Raw genomic sequence first — 21,780 nt, forward strand, 5'->3', positions numbered from 1 at the left:
GCCTGTGAAAACTCATGGCCACAGTTTGATTAGTAGGCCAAAACTATACAATCATTCAACATGTTAGATATGTGTAACTGGGCCAATCCTGACCAAGTTGGTCGGACAGCTGACTATCACACAGGTTTCAAGTTTGATTCTCCGTGGGAGCTGTCTATTAGCCTTTTTGGTAGAGCCGATCAGCTATGGATAACTTAGACTGGTTTATTTTATTGTGGCTTTTTTAATTTGAGCCCGATCAGGTTATGGGCAAATCTAAATTGATTTACCTCTTTGTAGTCACGAAACAGGTTTTGTCCTTAGTGCACCTTCGGGTAGCGGTTGTGAGTGTGACTGTACAAGGTGAAGTCTCCAGAGAAAGGATTCTGTCACATGAAGTAGTAACCAGGTCCCTTTCCTGACTACATAACACCCAACAAACAGGATTTGTGGTGCAGTCAACTTGCATTCTCTGATTCAGAATGTTTATAAGCCTCACATGCTTCCAGTTTCTCCAGCCTGTTCTCACATGGCATTCTCAAGAATACAACAGGCAAACAGGTAACAACAGAGGGCCAACAGATAGCTAACACATTAATTGCAAAATCACATCTTATTAAAACCTATAGGACAGGGCACATGAGGATGGTATGCATCAAAAGTGGGGGAACACTAAAGCTCCACACAACAATGACACCTTCAATGCTTAGACAGGATAAGGTGTGCATGCTCATAGTGTTTGAACCCGAAGATTCGTACACAAATGGCTTTCTTGATGCCAGGATCACGATTACCACTATATCAAAAGATGGCGGGCCCCAGTGGCAAGATACTGAACTTGACCCTCCAGTCCTCCCCCAACACTTGAGCAGCATGAAATGAGTGGAAAAGGGTATGCGTTCAACAATTACGCTAGGATCGCGATTACCACTATATCAAAAATTGGCGGGCCAGTGGCAAGATACTGGACTTGACCCTCCAGTCCTCCACCCGACACTCGAGCAGCATGAAATGAATGGTAAAGGGTATGGGTTCAACAATTACGCCGCGTTTTGGCAATGATGTCATCCATTGAAGGGTGTAGCTCAGTCCTCAATCAATGAAGAGGAGGTCCACTGAGAATATACATCATTTCAAGAGTAAAATGCAACAAATTCAGCCCATTCATTTAATGAAGACATTGGGGGATCATATTTCTTGAATCTTGACTCAAACTCATTGCTATGGTGATGAATTGCAGCAAATGCTAATTTGTATCAAATCATCATATTAATGCAAATAATGTACACAACTATATTGATCTCAGTTTGCATTACATATAAGGAGTAGAACGAGTATCATGGGAACCTTTGGGAAGGATAAAAACGAAAAAACGTTTCTTTGACATTCCTACAAGTGAAAACAATGAACACAGGAGGAACACTCAATATGGACACTCTTTTTCCTTTACTTTCTTTTCTCAGAAGGCATATTTATAAGTACAAATAGTTACTTCCTAATATGGAATAGTAATCTTAGAAAGTATTATGAATATAGGGAAACTACATGAAAGATCCAAACATTTAATGTTCGAAACTTACTATGCCTGAGTTGCCTTGCCCAGAAACTCAAGGCCCTCAACCCGACAAGTCACGATTTTTCTAAACACTTCCCTTAGATTGCGTTCTAGAGGTTCGAGTTCTGTCTTAAAAACTTCACAGATTGATGATAACTCGAGAATTCTCCCTCTCAGTTCTTCCTTTGATTCCTCAGACAGTGGTAGCTGCACCGAGTCTACCATGTCTGTCAAGTGGTTTACGCCCTCTTCAATCTGATAAATTTCCTTTAATAGTCCACTAGAATTGCGACGCTCTCTCTTCTTGGACTCGTCCATTATCCGAGCCTGAAGGATATGGAAAGGACGGCTCCAACATTGCCTAGGTACAACAATGTTAATCTGGATGCCTCGATCCTGGCAAGGGATTGCAGCAACGAGAGCCCAAAGAACGAACATTAGGACGAAACTCATAGTGAACACGAGAGTTGCAAGACCATTAGAGGCAGCGATTTCGTTTGCTCGAGGGGGGACTAAAGTGTTGGCGAGTAGCTGGAGCTGCTTGGAAGCAGACCAGGAATGAGACACGCTCCAAGACAAGGACCTCGAGTGCCCGGATGGGGAATTAAGGTGGTCTTTAGTACGACGTTTAAAAGACCTGTTCCTATGAGAAAACACAGACCCTCCATCTTTCTCGTCCAGCATTCCAAGAGCCAAATCCATTAACGCCTTTCTTGCTCTCCGGAGGTGACCTTCACCGATTGCTCTTTGTTGCGGTGGGTTCAAAGCACACACTACAATCTCCAAATGCCTTTGCCACAGCCTAATCTTCTCGAGCCCATCCCGGGTTGCATTGCAGATGTCAAGGGCCTTAATCGTCCTATCGAAATACTCAGCCAGGATCCTCTCCCCGGGCTGCTTCGAAAGCAATGCATTCTTGTTGCACATTATAACTCTGAAATCCTCCACACAACTCGCGAATGCTTCCAGCAGCTTACGAACCCATGAAACCGAGAGGAATTCTTTGCCATTAGCCACTGAGAGATCGTTGAATCGAGTGAACACCTGGGATTGAAATGACTCAATCTGGGAGTCTTGGCTACTGGATCCTTGGTCCAACACCAATGCATGAACCTGATCGCCTCTGAGAGTCAAAACTGGCCTTCGAAACGAGACGAAAGGAATGGGAGATTCTGAAGAGGGCATTCTCACACAATATAGAAGAACCTCAATTCAGCAAATTCTCATGAACATCACCTATTCCTAACCATCATCACCAACCAAAAACACAGTGACAAATAAATCAATTACTTTGTTAATGGGAAAATCTCAAGGAAAATCCATACAATAAGCAAAACCATCCATGAATATTGACACAATCACATTCATACATAACGAGATAATTACCCATAACAACTGACTGACTCAAACTAAAAACGGCCAATAGACCGCTCGAGTCAAACATGATCACATTCAAACAGGATGGCCAAGCCATTTCTCCAACCAGATAAAGAAGACTCAATGAAAATTTGCAGAACCCCGGATAAAAAACAAACCAATAAACCAAAATTCTGACAGGCACATCAAGAAAAACAATAAATTTGCTAACTTTTAGACTGGGATGAGAGAATTTGAAGTGCTCAGATCAAGAAAGTTCAATAAAAAGGAGATTTGACAGACTAATACAACCAGCTCCAGAGATTTCAACCAAATGGTAGTTTGGAGCCAAGAAAATGCATTCAGTAAGAAAGATTTTCCCAGAAACAGGAGAAAAAACAAAGGAGAGAGAAGAAAAGCTAAATGGGCAACAAGGGACATTGATCATTTCATCATACCTTGCAAACCTCCATGTTTGAAGATAAGCTTAGACTCTTAGAGAGTAATGAAATGCAGATATGCAAATATCCATGAAGCTCCCCTGGATTTTGGTCCGGGAAATCAGAATGCAAAACAGGAGGCATATATTGAGCAATATATATATCGTGGACCAGGCCCCACGAGCATTGTGAACTTGGTCCAAATTATATACATATATATAACATATTATATACATTCCACACGGGTTTAACTCACTGATTTAGTACACGGAGAAGACACTAAAGTTTGAACCCCAACAACGATAGTGTAAGAATTATGTCCAAAGTGAATACATCTCATTTTAAGTTTGAACTTGGACAGCGATCAATATGAAAATTATACCCAAAGTGAATAGATCTCATTTCGTCGGATCGGGGTGGGGACCCCTTAGGATTGAGGATTCAATCTTTTAGGAAAAGTGAAAGTCTAACCCCTCTTTAACATTGGTATATGGTGCATTTCTACAACAGTTGAACTTTGGACATTGCACATAAATACATTTTGTTTTAATATTTATAAGTTATATAAGTAATGGCCTTTTGGGTAGATGGTCTATATTATCGTATGTTGCGTCAGTCATTAGCAATTGTATTTTTATTATGAACGTAACTCTTTGAATATTTGCGGTGTTTTTTCACATTTGTCGATCAGCGAATCAATTTGTCCATACCCTAATTAAGACGATTGATTCTCAAGTTGGTATGTGTTATTGGGAGGATATTTCGGCCTCCTGCATCTGTCTTTGATTTTTATGAGTTAATGCACTTATTTTGATTTAGCTTTCACAAAAAAATTAATGAAAGAAGTTTAACAATATCAGAATACATTGTATTTAGTATCATAAATTAAAATAAGCGCTGATATTTTATAAATAGACTTATAATCATTTACAAAAACAATTACTGTTTCTTTTTATTTTTAATAATATACATCACAACACCTTATTAGTGTCATAAAATTTTTGGTTATTAGATAGTACCAAAATAGAAATATTCTCCATATGAAATATCAATAGGGATCAAAATAATGTTAGGATGAATGGTGCCGACATTATGTAGGCCATAGGGTGGGGTGAATGGGGCCCGCGTATGAGGTAGGGTGGGGTATGGTGAAGGAGGTTGGCAGGGTGGTGCATCCTATAAGGATATGATTATACATTTTTTAGATAATTGTAAAAGTAAATTGAAGAGTAAAATTTCATCATAAATAAGTATATAACAACACTTCTAGAAGAATTACTTTTGATCGAGACTTAATTTTACTAGATTGATTTTTTGAAAATTCTAAAAAAGTGTTGATAGAAATCGAATTCATAACTTTTTAAGTACAAAAATTATATTTTATTCATTTGATCATTATTTTTAAGACTTAATAATAGAAAGTTATGGTAATATGGATATGTGGGTAGGAGTAATTTTATTAAGGGGTAACTCTAGTTGAGTTGGTTGGAGTTAGTTTGGTAATTACAAGATTTTAAATTTGAATTTTTGTTAAAGCGACCTATTTGCTTTAGAGTAGTTAAAATTTTAATTGTTTAGTATAAAGAGTAATTAATTGATCATGACACGTTACAAATAGGTAGGTTATCAACAAGTAATAAATTACTCCGTACAATTTATCTATACATGGTATATGCATTAATTACTTTAAATTTAGGAACTCATAAAAATCTAATTCATTAAATTTGCTTGGATTACTTTCTCAAATATTTTCAGCCCAATCAATTTAAATCTCCCATCATTTCGAACCTATAACCATCTATTTAATGGTAATCGGGATGTCATCACACTCTATGATATATAGTTAATGACACAGAGAGAGTAAATATTTTAAAAATAATAACAAAATTGAATAATAAAAATAGGTGCCAATTGTCAAATAATATTGATACCTATTGCATCAAGTACAAGCTTATATACTTGTTTTAAAAGCATATATGATTATAGCTGGTGCAAATATACCGGCGTCAATCAGTTTAAAAAAAATATTTAGAAAATACTATTTAAAAAATTGATGGGATTTAATTCTTTGACAAATTATTTGATTTGACAAATATAAGATGAGATATTGAACATGATAAAAAATATTTAGAAGATCTACAACTTGATATATGTATGACAAGGAGTTGATTTCCTCTGCACAAAATAATAGAAGTCAACTATCACATGATTATAATTAACCAAGTATAAATAGAAAAATTTTTTTTTCTGTACTTTTAAATTGTAAATTGGGAGTAAGACAAGGATGATTATCAAACATTATTACATGGATCATGATCCATACAGTTGTGTGGACCATAAATAAAAAGTACATTTTTAATATATTAAACGTACATTATTTTTGTACATAAAGTACATTATTTGAGTACTGAAGGTATATTATTTTATATACTATTAAATAATATACATTCAATATAAAAATAATGTACTTTTAGTATATTAAAAATGTATTTCGTATTCATGGTCCACACAATAATTTGCCGAAGACTATTCTAGTATTTTTATACTAATCCACCCCTAACTAACTCCACTAGAATAGGACGGGTAGTCAGAACCCCGACCAAGTCCATCGCCGAGGCCGGCCTCAGGTGCACTGAGCGCCCAAGGCCGAGGCCAAGGTTGGCTTCCAGGTTGCTCTTATTTCCTCCTCGGGTTAGTTCGTCCAGAATCCGTTTCTAATATATCCATAAGAATAGGACGGGTAGTTAGAACCCCGACCAAGTCCATGGCCGAGGCCGGCCTCAGGTGCACTGAGCACCCAAGGCCGAGGCCAAGGTTGGCTTCCAGGTTGCTCTTATTTCCTCCTCGAGTTAGTCCGTCCAGAATCCGTTTCTAATATATCCATAAGAATATGACGGGTAGTTAGAACCCCGACCAAGTCCATCGCCGAGGCCGGCCTCAGGTGCACTGAGCGCCCAAGGCCGAGGCCAAGGTTGGCTTCCAGGTTGCTCTTATTTCCTCCTCGGGTTAGTCCGTCCAAAATCCGTTTTTAATATATCCATAAGGTCCAATAAAAATGAATGCAATTATGCAAACACAAACTCCTACCATCAGTCTAATTTTAATTTTCGTTATGTATAACAAATCCATACCACAAATAACAGCCAGACAGAATTATGCAATGGAAGATAAAAACATATGCTAATAAGTTAATATTTGTTTAATAGGGGCAGTATCTCTTTTGTTAGAACTGGGCAGCCCAGATTATGATTGAGCTAACAGCAAGAGAGTTCTACTGGTGAAAAGGAGAACAAAAATACAGAAACATAAAGGGCATTACAGAATAGCTACTTTTTTTTCAACATCCTAATAATCTGATGATTCTTTCATCTATTCACAAGCCAGTTTGGTGTCAAAGCTACTCAAGCAGATAGCAAAAGCCTGAAATGCAGAAAGCGGGTAGCGATAATCCATCGTGAACATGTCTTTCCCAACCTTACCGAATTGCAGGATGATTTTGTCGGGATCAGACTGGCCGCTCGGCTGCGAGGTTGAAATCGGTGCCCCGGGAGCTGCAATCAACTGGAAGTTCTTGACAGATGCCACCGTAACCCTTCCTCGAAAGTTTAGGCACCAGCATTGTAGTTGCTCGTGCCAGCGTGGTGACTTGTTCTTTAGGACTAAAGGTCTCGTCTTGTTGCAATCGTCCCCGCCTTCGCTGGTCGACGACACGCCTATGTCGGAGAATCGAGCGCTGTTGAACTCGGTTGTCCGGTCGAAAGATTTCGAGAAAGACATGCTCCGGAATGAGTCCTCGAGGGACCTTGGACAAAGCTCGGGTTGGCCAGGCACTATGCCATCAGCCTCGAGGGCCGAGGCAGGAATCGAGTGCATGACACAGTGCATTCTCCTTGGACCCCGGGTTCCAAGCACATTCAGTTCATAAGCAATCTGGGCTATGTTGTAGCTTCCGGTCGGGACTTTAGGCGAGACTTTCTTGGAATTGAACCTACGGCTAGTACGCCCCGGTGGAGGGATGTGGGCACTAGTATGCGGGGGCTGAGTGTCATAGATTTTGAACTTCGTACCCAGAAAATTCGATCTGGTACAAAATCACACCATTATCTTATTAGCTATTAACTATTAAGCACTCTTAAAAAGCAGTATGGGTTTGAGAAAGTAGTTATGAACAGATACTGCATTGTAATAGAGTCAGTAGTATTCAAAAAAAAAAAAAAAGAGCAGCGGGTTTTTTGACATGTCACTATAGATATATACAAGAAGACCGAACAAGAATTCATTCTTAAATTACCTTAGTTTTCCAATATAAGTGTTGCTGGATCGTGAGATGCTTTCTGCATCCATCGAGATAATATATTCTGTGCAGGTGGTTCTCCGTGTTCGTTTTGCAGAGAGAAGGAACTTTCCATTTTCAACTAGCAAAGCTACAAAGAAGAGTAGAAAAATAGAACCGGGATGCTTTCATATTTCATTAAGAAAACGTGAATTAACTAGACCAAAAACGTCGAATTTGCTTACCAGGACTAAGACACAAGAAAAGATGGTACGTCAAATTAGACTTGTCTCGCTTGATGAAGCACTGTATCATTCCATCTCGAGGTCCGGGCTGATAATGAAAACGAACAATTCAGCAAATCCCTTCCGCAAAATTAGTTAAAACTTTACAATAGAGAGTCAATTTAATATGCAATTTATATTTCACGATCAAGATTTTAGAAACTGATATAGTTTTTTGAAAGAGTGACAAGGAGGGTGAAGGAGGACTCGGGAGTAGGGGTGAGCAAAATTGAAGCATGTGCTCCATCTCAACTAAAAGCCTAAGCTGATAGTTGGATTGCACATTAATGGCTATATGCTTAACAAGCAAACGGTTGGTCGGTTACGTAACCGACTGAATAACCGAAAAAACCGATCATAATTTTTGACCCTCCTAACCGACCGAACATATGGACTTGAAGCAATATACAAAGCATAAACATATGGACTTGAAGCAAGAAGCTACCTGTTTTAGTGAAACGGGGAAAGTGAGCTTCCCACACGACTCGGGACCTCGAACAATTTCCTTGCACATACCCCTCCACGATCTGCAAACAGCAGCAAAGGCAACAACATTCTTACGAGCGGGCCATGTGCTCTCGCTCTCCTCTAACCTTCTGATTACATCGAAAAGTAGCTCGGGCGGGAGATTAGCCCAACAACTGTCCTGAATTACCGGGAGCTGGTCGATCAAGTAGTGAAACGAACCATGAGACCTTCCCCTATGATGAACGGGCAGCCTCCTATCAAAGCTCCGCATGGATAAGCTCCCGAAGCTATCTCTAACATCACGAACTATACTACGGAACGACATCTAATCTGCAAGTGAACTGTCGTATTTAACTACTCTTTGTCGGGTAGTCCTCTTTCCCGCAAATTACAGCTCACTTTGATAAACGAAAACAAATTGGGCTTCAGTGACGGGAATGAATAATTAAAAAGCAAAGAGAAAGGTGCGAAAGCAACAATGGCACTCAAAAAGAAAAGAAAGACAAAAAAGAAGAAAAGGAGTGAATAAAAGAGATGGCTTCACATGCACATTAAAGCAAATCATATCACTTTTACAACTTTTATAGATTCTTAATTAGTTTTCAATAATTTCAATCTCAAAGCCGAAAACAAAGATTAGCAAAAGCTAATCGAGGTCTATCCTGCACAGAAGATAACCAAAATCCATATAAAGGGCAAAGATTCACAACCCTTTAACAATTAACAGATATTATAAACCAAACTACTTTACTTAGTGTTCGATCCATATCGTTTAGAACACTTGCACTAAAAGCAAAAGGCGCTTTTGCCACCACCACGATTCCACAAATATCAGAAAAGCAAACACGATATATATATGCGAACAAAGAATCTAACAATCAAACTCACAAGTTGTTCTGCTACAGAAAAAGGGAAAATTTCAATAACCAGTCCCCAAAACCGAGTTCAATCCAACAATTTCAACACGATTAATTCTGATCTCAAGCCGAGTATATTCAATATTTCAGGCCTTAAAAGCTCACTTACCATATACTAAATTTCTTTCAGTTCATACCATCCAGTGAGAAAACAGACCACAATAATCTATGCTTCTAAGCTAAGGTCTAAGCCTGAACAAACCTGATAGATATAACATAACCCCACTAAAGCTACAAGCCTTCTCAGGACTCAGGAAATCTATAACAGCCAACATAACACATAGCCAAATTGGGAAAATTAAGGTCTTTTGTTGTTCTCCTCCCAGAGGGGACCAAGGAAAACAAATCAGAGCAAAATATCATGATTCTCAGCATATTTACTCAACAAAAAAGCTAGATTCTTAGAAAGAGAAACACATAAGACAAAAAAAGAAGAAGCTAGAGAATTACAGAAACAGATATCCTGCTACCATCCAAGATCATCAATAAACAAACCTGGGTCAGAAACAGATCTGTACCTTAGATCAAGAAACTCCACAAAGATGAATTGAAAGACCCCAGATTAATACCACTCAAAAGTTGAGAACTTTACAACAGATCAGGGGAAAAACCAGTAAGTTTGTAGATATCTATGGATGGGAAGATTAAAAACCTTATCTTTCACGCTCTACAGCAACTTTAAGCCTCACCCGAGCTCAAACCCGAAGATTAAATCTAGTTTAAAGAACCAGAAAGAGACGATGGAGATGAAGAAGGACAATGGGAAAAAGAGGAAAGAAGACAGAAAAAGTCTATGCTTACTTTTTATCAAAAATATTGATTGTTTGGGGGATTCACAGTAATATTATATTGGCAATAACGTGTCCAGTAGTACCTCACTACTACTCGGAAGCATCGTATGAACATCCTAATTCCTAACCGTGGAGCTTTTGACTTTCCGGTTTTTAACGTTAATTGAGGATGAGCGTGACACCTAAAACTTTAACCCCAGAAAGGTCGTAAAAGGTTTACTGTTAATCTCCTACGGTCAATTGACAAAATTGGTATACTATGTGGATAATACCCATTGTTTTTTTTTTTCATTTAATTTTATATTTTATTTGGATAATTCATAATAGGTTACGCGTTTATTTTAAATTATAATAGAATATATTAGTAAATTAATCATTCAACGGGAAGCGTTACACGACTCTTCAGAGCGAAGCGTTACACGACTCTTGAGTCTAGATACTTCTTGAACATAACGTCAATGGATAAGGATGTAATGATTATTTGTTAATTTTCTAATTTTAGTTAGTGTTTGTTGATATAAAGAAAGTTTGAACAATTCAAAGTATATCTACCCTTGTCTCCTACCATAAATATTAAAAAAAAAATTTATTATAAATTTTGTGTAGTATACACTAAGAAATAATTAAAGTTTTCTTATAGGATAAATATCTGATTATATTTTGGTATATAAAAAGTGAATATTGCTATATTTTTCTTTATGATTTTACCTCCTAAAGTAGTATGGAGTAGTACTTAATTTATTCTTTTTTTTTTTATTTGATTAATAAGTATTTGTACTCTGTATATTAACTTTTTAATGGAGTAAAATTGACCAATTCACAATAACTAGTAAGTAAAGATAATTTTGTTACCACGTTATGTGGCAACCAGTAAAAGATAAAGTTAAAAATAAAAATAGCATTATTCATAGAAAGTTTAAGTAAAATGAAATTGAATACATTAAGAATAACATAATTTGCTCTTTGCCCTGAAATTTTTAAAAATTAATATTTTGGGTTACATATTTATGTTCCTATGTGTGAGTAGGCTTTTTTTTTTTTTTTTTTTTTTTTTTTTTTTTTTTATCGGATGACGCAGAGATTCGAACCCATGATCTTTGAAGCATGTGCTCCATCTCAACTAAAAGTTTAAGGTGATAGTTGAATTGTACATTTATGTTTATACATATTATATGCTCATCATTCACAATTAACATATATTGATGGGTGAGTGTCAAATTGTAACAATTTGACTTGCCTAGAGGGGCATCTTTTCATCTTTTGTTGCTAAAGATATAGCTATGATAAAGGCAAATTAATTGATGAAAAAACAAAAACAACTTCTTTTTCTTTCTCTCTTTTTGTTTTTTGTTTTTTGTTTTTTGTTTTTTTTTTTTTTTTTTGGCTTTTTTCCTCACACATGCACATTTCACGTTCAAAAGCGGTGGAGGCGTTTAATATGCAAGTCAGCAACTAATACCGTCCAGCACTCTTTTCTGACTTTGACAATTTGTGCACATTATTGCCCTTTTGAAAGTCATATCCTCCATGATCCACGCAATTCTTCCTAGAAAAACAAAAAACAAATAAAATTTAGTAAACAAAAGATACTCGCTACTAGGACCAATATGCATTATTGAAATGGATAAGTAATTTGTATTTTGAAAATATCCTATTAAGTTATGTAGTGTAATGTCTTCACTTTTAAAAGTGTTCGAGTTCAAGTAGAAAGTTTTCCTAACACAACTATTTTGACGGAAGCAATAGTTTTCACAATACTCTTACACAATAAAGTATATGAAGACAAAAACAATATTATAGTCGATTTCTTGTTAACATAATATAATGAGCGCTTAAAATCAGGGCAAAGCATCATAGGAGTATCCAAATTTGATCCCTAGTTGGAGCATTAGTTTTGGATACTCTTATCTTATTTTATGTGTCGGGTTTGACGAATGAAACTTGATTTAAATTATTTATTTATTTATTTATTTATTTATTTATTTTATTATTATTATTATTATTATTATTATTATTATTATTATTATTATTATTATTATTATTATTATTATTATTATTATTATTATTAAACAAAGAAGAATAGTTTGTTTGACCAATGAATTGTAAATATGATAGGTAAAATGAGATAGTGGCGAAGTATCTTTTATTTGATCTTAGTATGATATTTTACTGTGTTTTTCATATTATTGATCATGAACTAATAAATTACATGTATGATATATGAAAAAGATTTATATATAATGAATTTAAATGCCAAATGATAAACAACGAAAAGATGTTAAAATATAAAAAGAACAATAATGGATTATAACAACGATGTAAAATCATATATTATAAATTGCATAAGACTTCTTTATATACAATTTTCAAGTATGGGGTCAGAATGAAATTGGGCCGTAATATATAATTTTTTTGATTGACGAGAAAAACTCTCAGTCAATATTGAAGAATGTGCACTGGGTTTATTCATGTGTAATAGCGGACAAATCATATAAAATATGTAAATTACATTAAAAGATCGGATATTATAAAAAATTAAATATGTAACTTTAGTATGAAAAAAAAAATATGTAACTTTTTGGAATGAAAATTATGCTCCAATTACTCAGCTTCCTATTTCGGGGCAAAATATACAAATTTCAAGTATAGGTTTTTGTGGTTTGTAAAGCCCAAGACTTAGAATGAGGTCAAATGGCAATTATGCTATGCAATTGTGTGCACCATGCATGATGCACACTATTGCAAAACGACGCCATTTTAAATTTAAAAAATAAAATAAAATTTCATTGCCGTTAACGGCGTTGGGCGGTTTCCTTTTGCATTCAAACATTATATTCTCTCTTCGCAATTGCACAATTTAGAAATTATGAATCTACAATATAGAAATTATGAATCTACAGTATTAGATTTGTGAATATGTGATAGAACTATATGTTCATAATTTTATAAATATATTGTTTATAGGGAAAATGGTCAAATAGACCCTTGAACTATAAGTAAATGTTTATAATTATAGAGCTATATGTTCATAATTTTCAATGTTCATATTCATAATTGTTGAACTTTGTATTCACAAATCACAGAACTATATATTCATAATTTGATAACTATACAGTTTAGAAATTATGAATCTACAATACAAAAATTATGAATCTGCAGTATAGAAATTATGAATCAACTGTATTTAAATTGTGAATCTACGGTTTAAAAATTATGAATCTACAATATAGATTTTATAAATCTACAATATAAAAATTATAAATTGAAAGTTTGAAACTATACGCACCTGGCATGATACACATGATTGCACAGTATAACATTCAAAGTCAAATAGTTTTCAAGTATACACGATCCAGCTACATAATATAGTGTATTGGGCCATTCATGTCCACGAAAGCTAAGGAAATCAACACACATTTCTTATTGGATTCAAATGTAACCAAACTCTAAAGTGAATGCCTCAAGGATCTCAAATTATTCTGTAAACCCGCATTCAAATGTTCATAAATTACATATAAACATTTACTATTTACCTTTTAAAATTTCACAATGTGCGTGAGATATGTGCTTAATGTGCGTGAGTGTGTAATGTTTAATGTGCGTGAGTTTTGTACTTAATGTGCGTGAGTTTTGTGCGTAATGTGCGTGAGTGTGTACTTAATGTGAGTTGTTGTTGAAACTTTAAAGTGCATGAGTTTTATGTTTAATGTGCCTGAGTTTTGTGCTTAATGTGCGTGATTCGTGTGCTTAAGGTGCGTGAGTTTTGTACTTAATGTGCGTGAGTGTATACTTGATGTGAGTTGTATTTAAAACTTAAGGTGCGTGTGTTTTTGTACTTAACATGCGTGAGACTTGTAGGTCAGATTAATGCTTAAGGTGCGTCCACCCGCATAACTGCCCGGAAATCTCAAATGCACCTGATTCCTTCCCTAAGCAGATATATATGATATATACCTCTCGGTGTAGAGGGCAATGGGGAGAATAAAAGCAGCAGCAAAGATGAAACGATAAGCAATAAGAATCCTCAAGCTCATCCCATCATTTGAAGCCACTTTGTAGAAAACACTCATCCCACCGAACGCTACCATAACCGTCATCATCATCATAACCGGCTTCATCCCATCAACCAAATCCCACACTTTTCTCATCATCATCATCATCATCTCCGACGATATGATCTGTAAAGCGCCAAAATCACTACGTAAGTATATATATATATAACTCCATAAATTAAACACCTTAATTAGCTTGCATGTTCGCTCCAGAAAACGCAAAAGATCATCAAGAAAAGCCCGAGAACGTATCCATGACGCACATGTTTTCCCAACTTCTTGAATATATATATATATATATATATATATGGAAGAAAGGTGGTGCTGCGCGCGGCGGTGTTGGTGGTTGCAGAGGCGGCGCCCACCGGAGGGTAGAGTTCAAGGTTTCTTGCAATATTTGCCGGCCGGAGATGGAGATTGTGGCTAGCTGGCCGGCCGGAGATTGTGACTGGAGTGGAGATCAGAGGAAGATAGAAGTGATATATATAAATAGGCAATCGTCAAAGGAGTTGAGATGTCTAGCTAGGAAGTTCAGGGAGGCATAGAAGGACAATTTAGTTTTATACATACACCTTCAATTCTAACGAAATATATAACAACATACAATAATAATAATATAATAAATGTAAAAATAATAATAATAAGACAATTTAAGTTTTTAATATCAAGACTATGTGGTGTAATGGTACCTGGGTTGGACTTTTATTTAGAAGGTTGTGAATTCGAGCAATTGGGAAAAGATACTACAATGTAATAGAGCCAATAGCATCCAATTGTGAGTTTGAGCCTATAACTAGCTGCATGCTTTTGTATACCTAATAGTTTTTTCTTAAATACATGTATTGAGATTATAATACCTATTATTCGAAGAAAGTCCAAGATTCAATATGATTTGACATGGTCTTAGCTTGTTTGATTGTGATGTTTGATAGGCTAGGTGTTGGACTTGGCCCTTAGGGGCTTTACCGGCCCAACCTCCGCCTAACAATTCGCCCTCCTAGTACCAACCACTTGTTAAGATTAAGCGTTTACCACTCACGCGAAAAGCTATTGCTAGTAGCGAAGACGCAACTTATTTATTTACTTATAGACCTTTATCACATTGTTCAAGACAAGTTAGGGACTTTATCGGCCTCCGCCTAATAATTTCTCAGTCACCCATACTAGACATAACCCCTTTACCGGCCCTGCCTAATATGTAGAGTAAAAAATGTCAAAACTACCCAATGTCAAGAAAAAGGTCAAGAGTAAATGAGTCTCTTGCTCTTAGTTGTCCAAATAGTGGTGTGGCCATGATAGAAGAGCAACTTAGAAAAGAGCTTAATAAGCAATAATGCCAAAAAAGGGTTCATAGTGAAAGAGTCATTAGCTTCCGCTTGTAGATATTACATTAGTGGAAAGACAACTTAGCAAAATATTATCCGATACTTGATAAGATTTGGAAGTAGTGGTAAAAAACATAATATAAATAACTACGTACGCACCTACGTCTTGCTAGCTGCCACCTTCCTCTTGTTGATCTTTTTGACCAGTAAGGTTAATATTCAACCAAAAGCAGTAAAATCAATGCATAAGTGAATGATAATAATTACCAAAAAGGTTATTTTTCACATTATATTGATGGTTACTATTATCGTGTAAACGTGGTGTTAGGTAAGCCTGCAACGTCGATATATGGCACATGTATGTTCACTGAATTTATACTTACAAATTAGTATTTGTTTTATACTTTCCCAATCTTTTTAACTCATTCTGTGATAGATCAGATCATCTATTTGAAATGGTAACAGAAGTGTTATCACACTACATAATAGTTGACCCTTTCTTTTCTTATAAAATCGACTTTGGACCATATTATAGACCATGTATGTCGCTTAGCAATCCTGAATTAAGTTTAAGTACCACTCATAATCTTTTTATCAAACTAATTAATATGAGATCTTATCACATATCATATTAGTAACCCCAGCCCTTAAGTCAACTATTTGAGCAAAAGGGAAAGGTGGAGAGTTTAATTTGCTTCTGAATTCCGGCCTATATATATGTAGGACTTTAATTTATATGCATGTATAGTGGTAGAAACGTGCGGTACTTTAGATGAGGTGAAAAAACTCAAATTTGTTTCACGCAAAAAAAGTTGGAAAGATGAAGCATCCATATTATTTGGCACATCTACGCTGTCAACCAATATTAATTAATCTACTTAACCTTTAGTGGAATTAAGTTTGCGTTGTTTATTCTTCCTCCCCCCCCCCCCCCCCCCCCCCTCTCCTTTAATTTTTTAACACATTTTAAGGTGTGTTTGGTTTACACGTGAGAATCGAATCAGAATTAGAATCAAATATTTGATAATGATAATGTGTTTTGGTGAAAGCATTTTAATTTGCATGCTTGGGCGTCTTTAATTGCTCTCTTGATGAAGATATTTTTTGGTAGTTTTTTTAAGAGTATTCTTATGAAAGTGGCCGGGATATGTAACTAGGGTATTTTAGAAACTTGAAAAATAATTCAAAAAAAAAAACTTGAAAAATAATTTTCAGAAATTTTTTAAAAAGATTTTTAGTGTTTGTGCATATAAAATATGATGTTGATAAAGAAAAATATGTATTCTGGTAAAAAAAAGAAGAAGATAATTTTGTTCGAAATTATCTTTCGAAAAAAATCTCAAAATATATTTTTCAAATTCATTTTTCAGGTTCAGTTCTCCCTCTCTTTATATAGTGTCAATTCAAATGAGTTGATCGATTACTTGTCATTTTTCTAATTATTATTTGGATTAGACTAGGTTAACTAGACCTCAGACACATGAAAACATAAATTGAGCCAAATTAACTTAGAAACCCAATATTACATTGTTCACTTCTATGTCGTACAAAGTGTCATTGCTCTCGGTTGAAAGTAAGCCTTAAGTAATAACTAATAACTGATATATATACTATCATCTATTAGAGATTCATAGGCTCTAGACCTCTAGTAGGGAATTTTTTTGTTATTATTATTATGTCATAACAATTATAATAGTCGAATAAGTAATTAAAACATATGAGAATTCCATATTAATAGTTCATAAATTTAATTAAGACAAATATGTATCCTCTTAAATCTAATACTACTCCACAATTTCTTGAAGAGTTTATATAGAATCGTATTACGGATTCATGGTATTTAGTAGTCTAATTAAGCCCAGTAACAAACAAACATTCCAGCTAGTATATTTGACCTAGTTAACATTATTGATCTTGTATTCACAAATTATTGATTAATATTTAATAGATCACAGATTATAATGACACTTTTAATTTTCAATTGTTACTTGTTATATAATTTAATCACTCTCATTTTTAATATTTAGAAATCTAGACTCTCAATTGTTTCCAGTGCTATCAATTTGGTTTTAGGGTTTTGCACATATATGTCCTTTTAAAATTTCACACTTAGTTACCGAAGGTTATTAATTGAGTGGTTAATAACGTTGAGAACAATAATTGAGAAGCCGGATATATATATATGCAAAAAAATAAAATTATATGATACTTATTAGTGCATATTTCACCGGTTGCAACCCAAAATCGAATGAAAAAAGTTTTAAGTTTGTATTAGAAACTATGATGACAATATAATGTCCTCATAGAGTCATAGTATCATATACAAATCTAATTAACCTAAAACTTCTCCAATGTTTTAGGGTTAGTTGTAGTACTCAGAACCAGTGATATTGGTGTTGATTGACATCAACTCTATATATATTATGAATCTAAAATAAATTTACAGTATAAAAATTATGAATTGAAATTGTGTGCACCTTACATGATACACACGGTTGCACAGTATAACATTCAAAGTCAAATAGTTTTCAAGTATACACGATCCGGCTACATAATATAGTGTATTGGGCCATTCATGTCCACGAAAGCTAAGGAAATCAACACACATTTCTTATTGGATTCTAATGTAACCAAACTCAAAAGTGAATGCCCCAAGGATTGAGAATTATTCTGTAAACCCGCATTCAAATGTTCATAAATTATATATAAATATTCACAATTTACCTTTTAAAATTTCACAATTTAAATACTATAAATACACAATTTTAACATATATGTATTGATTACCTTGTTTTGTATTCACAAGTTTTTTTCAAATAGTGCAGTCACACAATATTAATAGAGTAAGATTTGATGATCATGTATTGTATTCACAATTTCCCTTCTACCGTTGTTATGTTTTGACTTAGAAACACAATTTATATTCTAGAAGTTCACAATTCTAATACTAAAAATACATAATTTATACGTTGTTTAGGACTATGGTCCACTTTGCAAGGTGGACCCTAGTCCATGGTATAACAACTTGATCGCTTGCTGATTTTAAGTATCGGCCTACGAGGTATTATATGAGGCCAGGAGTGGAGCACAATATCAATCCTTATACAATGGATCATAGTTCACAATGTAGTGTGGATCTTGGTGCATGTGTATATAACTTGTATTGTGAGTTTTTGTGTCTATTATAAAATTCTGTACGTTAAGAGTATTAATTATGTACATGAAATAAATTAGTAAATGTATCTTATGTTATGAATTTTTGTATCTTGTATTGTAAAATTTTGTGCCTATGAAACAAATTATGTACCTAAATCAGATTTGAAAAATAAGCTAAGTATAAAACATGTGTATGTGTATTGTGTTATGATTTGTTGTGTCTTGTATTTTGAAATTATGTACCTTACGAGTATAAATTATGTATCTCGTCGTTTCGATTTAATGTCCATAATGCTATGTTGACTCTAGTCCATGATATAAATTCTTCCACATGGCATAGTTAATATGGTTGAATTAACCCCAAATATTTCAAAGTTACATCCTTGCGAGTTAATAGTGTAATTAACTGCAATAACAAATTAAACCAACATTAGTAGTATATTTGACCTAATTAACATTGTTATTGTATTAACAATTTGTTGATTACTACCAAGAAAGTAGTCTAAACATTAAAATCTCCTTTACGCATCCCCTTCTCCTCCTCATCAACATCTACTTCTTCTGCTCCCAACATCATCATCAAATTGGGCCCAACGGCAACAAGGTTGTTGCCAACGTTAACGTCTTTCTCGTTGGGAACTTCTTCTTCGTCGTCGCCGGAACTTGTTGACGGCGTCAACTTGGATGATACTCCCTCCATTTCCTTTTGCTTCCCCCATATCACCATATATAGCCCCACGATTATGGCCACCGCTCCAATCACACTGTCACAACAAATTAAATGCATAATGTGATCATCAATAAATCTCATAATTGCTTCATATATTATTATATTGTTATTCCGATTCCTTGCTAACTATTGTTAATATTTCATTCGTTTTAGAGTTTGGCATGGTTTTTTTTTTTTTTTTTTTTTAATTTGAATTTTACACACATCTCCCGAAGACTTTTAACTGACGAGGGACCAGATTTACAATGTTGTGAATGATTGAAGGATTGGATTTCTAAACATTGAAAACGATGAACTAAATTACCTAAACAGTAAGGATTAAAATATCAAATTTGAAATTTTCCTCACACACACACATACACATACACACACACAAGTTAAAGAGCATTGTATATAACTTATAAGTAGAATATTAATTATATACCATCCCAAGTATAGGTTCTCTTTGAGGAACAATGTGCTGGTAATGGCGACGCAGACGAGCATGAAGGGGTTGAAGGCGGATACAAATAATGGGCCTCTCATGCGCACGCTGCACATCATAAAACATATGGCCAATGCAGAGGCCACCACCCCCTACAAACACAAAATTCAATAACTCCATCTTTAATATTAAATAAGGGAAATCTGTGATCACTATTAAGGATTATATGGGGTAAAATTAAATAAGAATATTTTATAACATAGAATAAAATTGAAAGAGAAAAATGAGTGTATTTACCGCGTAAACAACTATGAGGAGTCTAATGTTCCACCCTAGTTTCCATTGGCTCCAATCCCTCTCGGTACAAAGTGCATACCCTGCAGCTTGGAGTGAGCCCATGATGGTGATCAAGGCCGTGCTGGAATAGTGGCAAGGGTACAACTCGCTCATCTTAGCCTAAACATCACCAAAAGGTAAACCAGCTTATTAGGTTGTTCATAGCTGATCGGCTTGATCAAAGCTTACTATATCTTAATTAAGATGTGTATAGTACCTGAATAATTAAGGAAATCGCGTTGGAGAGAACGCAGGCCAGTGCTAGTAAAACACCCAAAATGTGAGAATGAGGGTCCTCGTGCAATATTACATGTCCATTTCTATTGTCTAGCAACGGTTGGGATTGAGTTGGGCGGATTTTAAGTTCCTTCCCTCTATAGAATGTTAGCACCATTGCTCCCCCAATCCCTATTAGTGTTCCCATCAACTTTGCCTGCCCTGCTCTCCTTCTCAGCCCCAACTTCTCCAATCTAATATAACACGTTATTAGTTAATATAAGACGTAATCCGTGTAAGTACATATTTATTTTGATACCGAATTGAAGGATATACCCGAAGGGAAGGGCTAAGATGAAGGTAAAAGCCGGAATGAGGTTAATGATGGCAGTGGCAAACGTTGCTGAGGTTAAGACTAAGCTCTCTGCAAACAAATTTTGAGCCATTGAACCCCTGCATGCACGACTCAATTTAATTATAAATTCAAGTAAATAAAAAAAAAATTAAATAATTATTTTTTTTTAATTTTTAATAATACTTGAGATTAAAACATGGAAAAGGGTTCTGAATTACATACCCAAATAATGCACAAGAAAAGGCTTGTAAGAGAATCATCCAAGTCAGCTTAGGCCTGGTCTTTCTGTAAGAATTAATGGTGCAACAATATATAAAAGTGTGATTAAAAAGGGATAAAATAATTAAGCATATATATATATATATATAGATACCTCTCGGTGTAGAGGGCAATGGGGAGAATAAAAGCAGCAGCAAAGATGAAACGATAAGCAATAAGAATCCTCAAGCTCATCCCATCATTTGAAGCCACTTTGTAGAAAACACTCATCCCACCGAACGCTACCATAACCGTCATCATCATCATAACCGGCTTCATCTCATCAACAAAATCCCACACTTTTCTCATCATCATCATCATCTCCGACGATATGATCTGTAAAGCGCCAAAATCACTACGTAAGTATATATATAACTCCATAAATTAAACACCTTAATTAGCTTGCATGTTCGCTCCAGAAAACCCAAAAGATCATCAAGAAAAGCCCAAGAACGTATCCGGCCATGACGCACATGTTTTCCGGCGGTGTTGGTGGTTGCAGAGGCGGCGCCGGAGGGTAGAATTCAAGGTTTCTTGGAATATTTGCCGGCCGGAGATGGAGATTGTGGCTGCGGGGCTGGCCGGCCGGAGATTGTGACTGGAGTAGTGGAGATCAGAGGAAGATAGAAGTGATATAAATAGGCAATCGTCAAAGGAGTTGATGAGATGTCTAGCTAGCTAGGAAGTTCAGGGAGGCATAGCAGGAGAATTTAGTTTTGTACACCTTTAATTCTCACGAAATATATAACAATAATAATAATATAATAAGTGTAAAAATAATAATAATAAGACAATTTAAGTTTTTAATCAAAATATAATAATATTATATATAGCTAGTTACATGCTTTTGTACATCTAGCTTTTT

General features: G+C 35.1%; 3 protein-coding genes and 1 long non-coding RNA gene across 9 annotated transcripts; 1 reads left to right on the plus strand and 3 right to left on the minus strand.

Moving 5' to 3' along the window:
• Window positions 1–475: 475 nt before the first annotated feature.
• LOC109165419 lies at window positions 476–7,625 on the plus strand. Its single transcript, XR_002051550.1, has 3 exons — window positions 476–487; window positions 5,656–5,657; window positions 7,550–7,625. It is a non-coding gene; the product is annotated as an uncharacterized LOC109165419 (long non-coding RNA).
• On the minus strand, window positions 1,267–3,465 carry LOC109165417. Of its 2 annotated transcripts, none has more exons than XM_019314161.1 (2): window positions 3,349–3,465; window positions 1,267–2,770 (listed from the first exon to the last, which is right to left on the minus strand). In XM_019314161.1, exon 2 carries the CDS (start codon window positions 2,717–2,719, stop codon window positions 1,559–1,561), a length of 1,161 nt encoding a protein of 386 aa, XP_019169706.1. In that variant the 5' UTR covers window positions 2,720–2,770; window positions 3,349–3,465; the 3' UTR covers window positions 1,267–1,558. The 2 variants fall into 2 exon arrangements, with proteins under 2 accessions (XP_019169706.1, XP_019169705.1); XM_019314160.1 differs by having other exon boundaries at window positions 1,267–2,776.
• LOC109165416 (tubby-like F-box protein 8) lies at window positions 6,484–10,087 on the minus strand. 4 transcript variants are annotated; one of them, XM_019314159.1, is made up of 5 exons: window positions 9,925–10,087; window positions 8,333–8,753; window positions 7,849–7,936; window positions 7,622–7,754; window positions 6,484–7,411 (listed from the first exon to the last, which is right to left on the minus strand). In XM_019314159.1, exons 2-5 carry the CDS (start codon window positions 8,678–8,680, stop codon window positions 6,700–6,702), a joined length of 1,281 nt encoding a protein of 426 aa, XP_019169704.1. In that variant the 5' UTR covers window positions 8,681–8,753; window positions 9,925–10,087; the 3' UTR covers window positions 6,484–6,699. The 4 variants fall into 4 exon arrangements, with proteins under 4 accessions (XP_019169704.1, XP_019169703.1, XP_019169701.1 ...); XM_019314158.1 differs by having other exon boundaries at window positions 9,791–10,087; XM_019314156.1 differs by having other exon boundaries at window positions 8,333–8,767; window positions 9,786–10,087.
• Window positions 10,088–17,354: 7,267 nt separating this feature from the next.
• On the minus strand, window positions 17,355–21,568 carry LOC109164926 (WAT1-related protein At1g25270-like). 2 transcript variants are annotated; one of them, XM_019313484.1, is made up of 9 exons: window positions 21,389–21,568; window positions 21,031–21,251; window positions 20,880–20,942; window positions 20,639–20,755; window positions 20,304–20,556; window positions 20,048–20,206; window positions 19,751–19,902; window positions 19,070–19,360; window positions 17,355–17,390 (listed from the first exon to the last, which is right to left on the minus strand). In XM_019313484.1, the coding sequence occupies exons 2-8, from the start codon at window positions 21,234–21,236 to the stop codon at window positions 19,099–19,101; spliced, it is 1,212 nt and encodes a 403-aa protein (XP_019169029.1). In that variant the 5' UTR covers window positions 21,237–21,251; window positions 21,389–21,568; the 3' UTR covers window positions 17,355–17,390; window positions 19,070–19,098. The 2 variants fall into 2 exon arrangements, with proteins under 2 accessions (XP_019169029.1, XP_019169028.1); XM_019313483.1 differs by lacking the exon at window positions 17,355–17,390 and having other exon boundaries at window positions 19,002–19,360.
• Between the last annotated feature and the right edge of the window lie 212 nt (window positions 21,569–21,780).

This window comes from Ipomoea nil, unplaced genomic scaffold (genome assembly GCF_001879475.1).
Source record: "Ipomoea nil cultivar Tokyo-kokei standard unplaced genomic scaffold, Asagao_1.1 scaffold3069, whole genome shotgun sequence".
NCBI lineage: Eukaryota > Viridiplantae > Streptophyta > Magnoliopsida > Solanales > Convolvulaceae > Ipomoea > Ipomoea nil.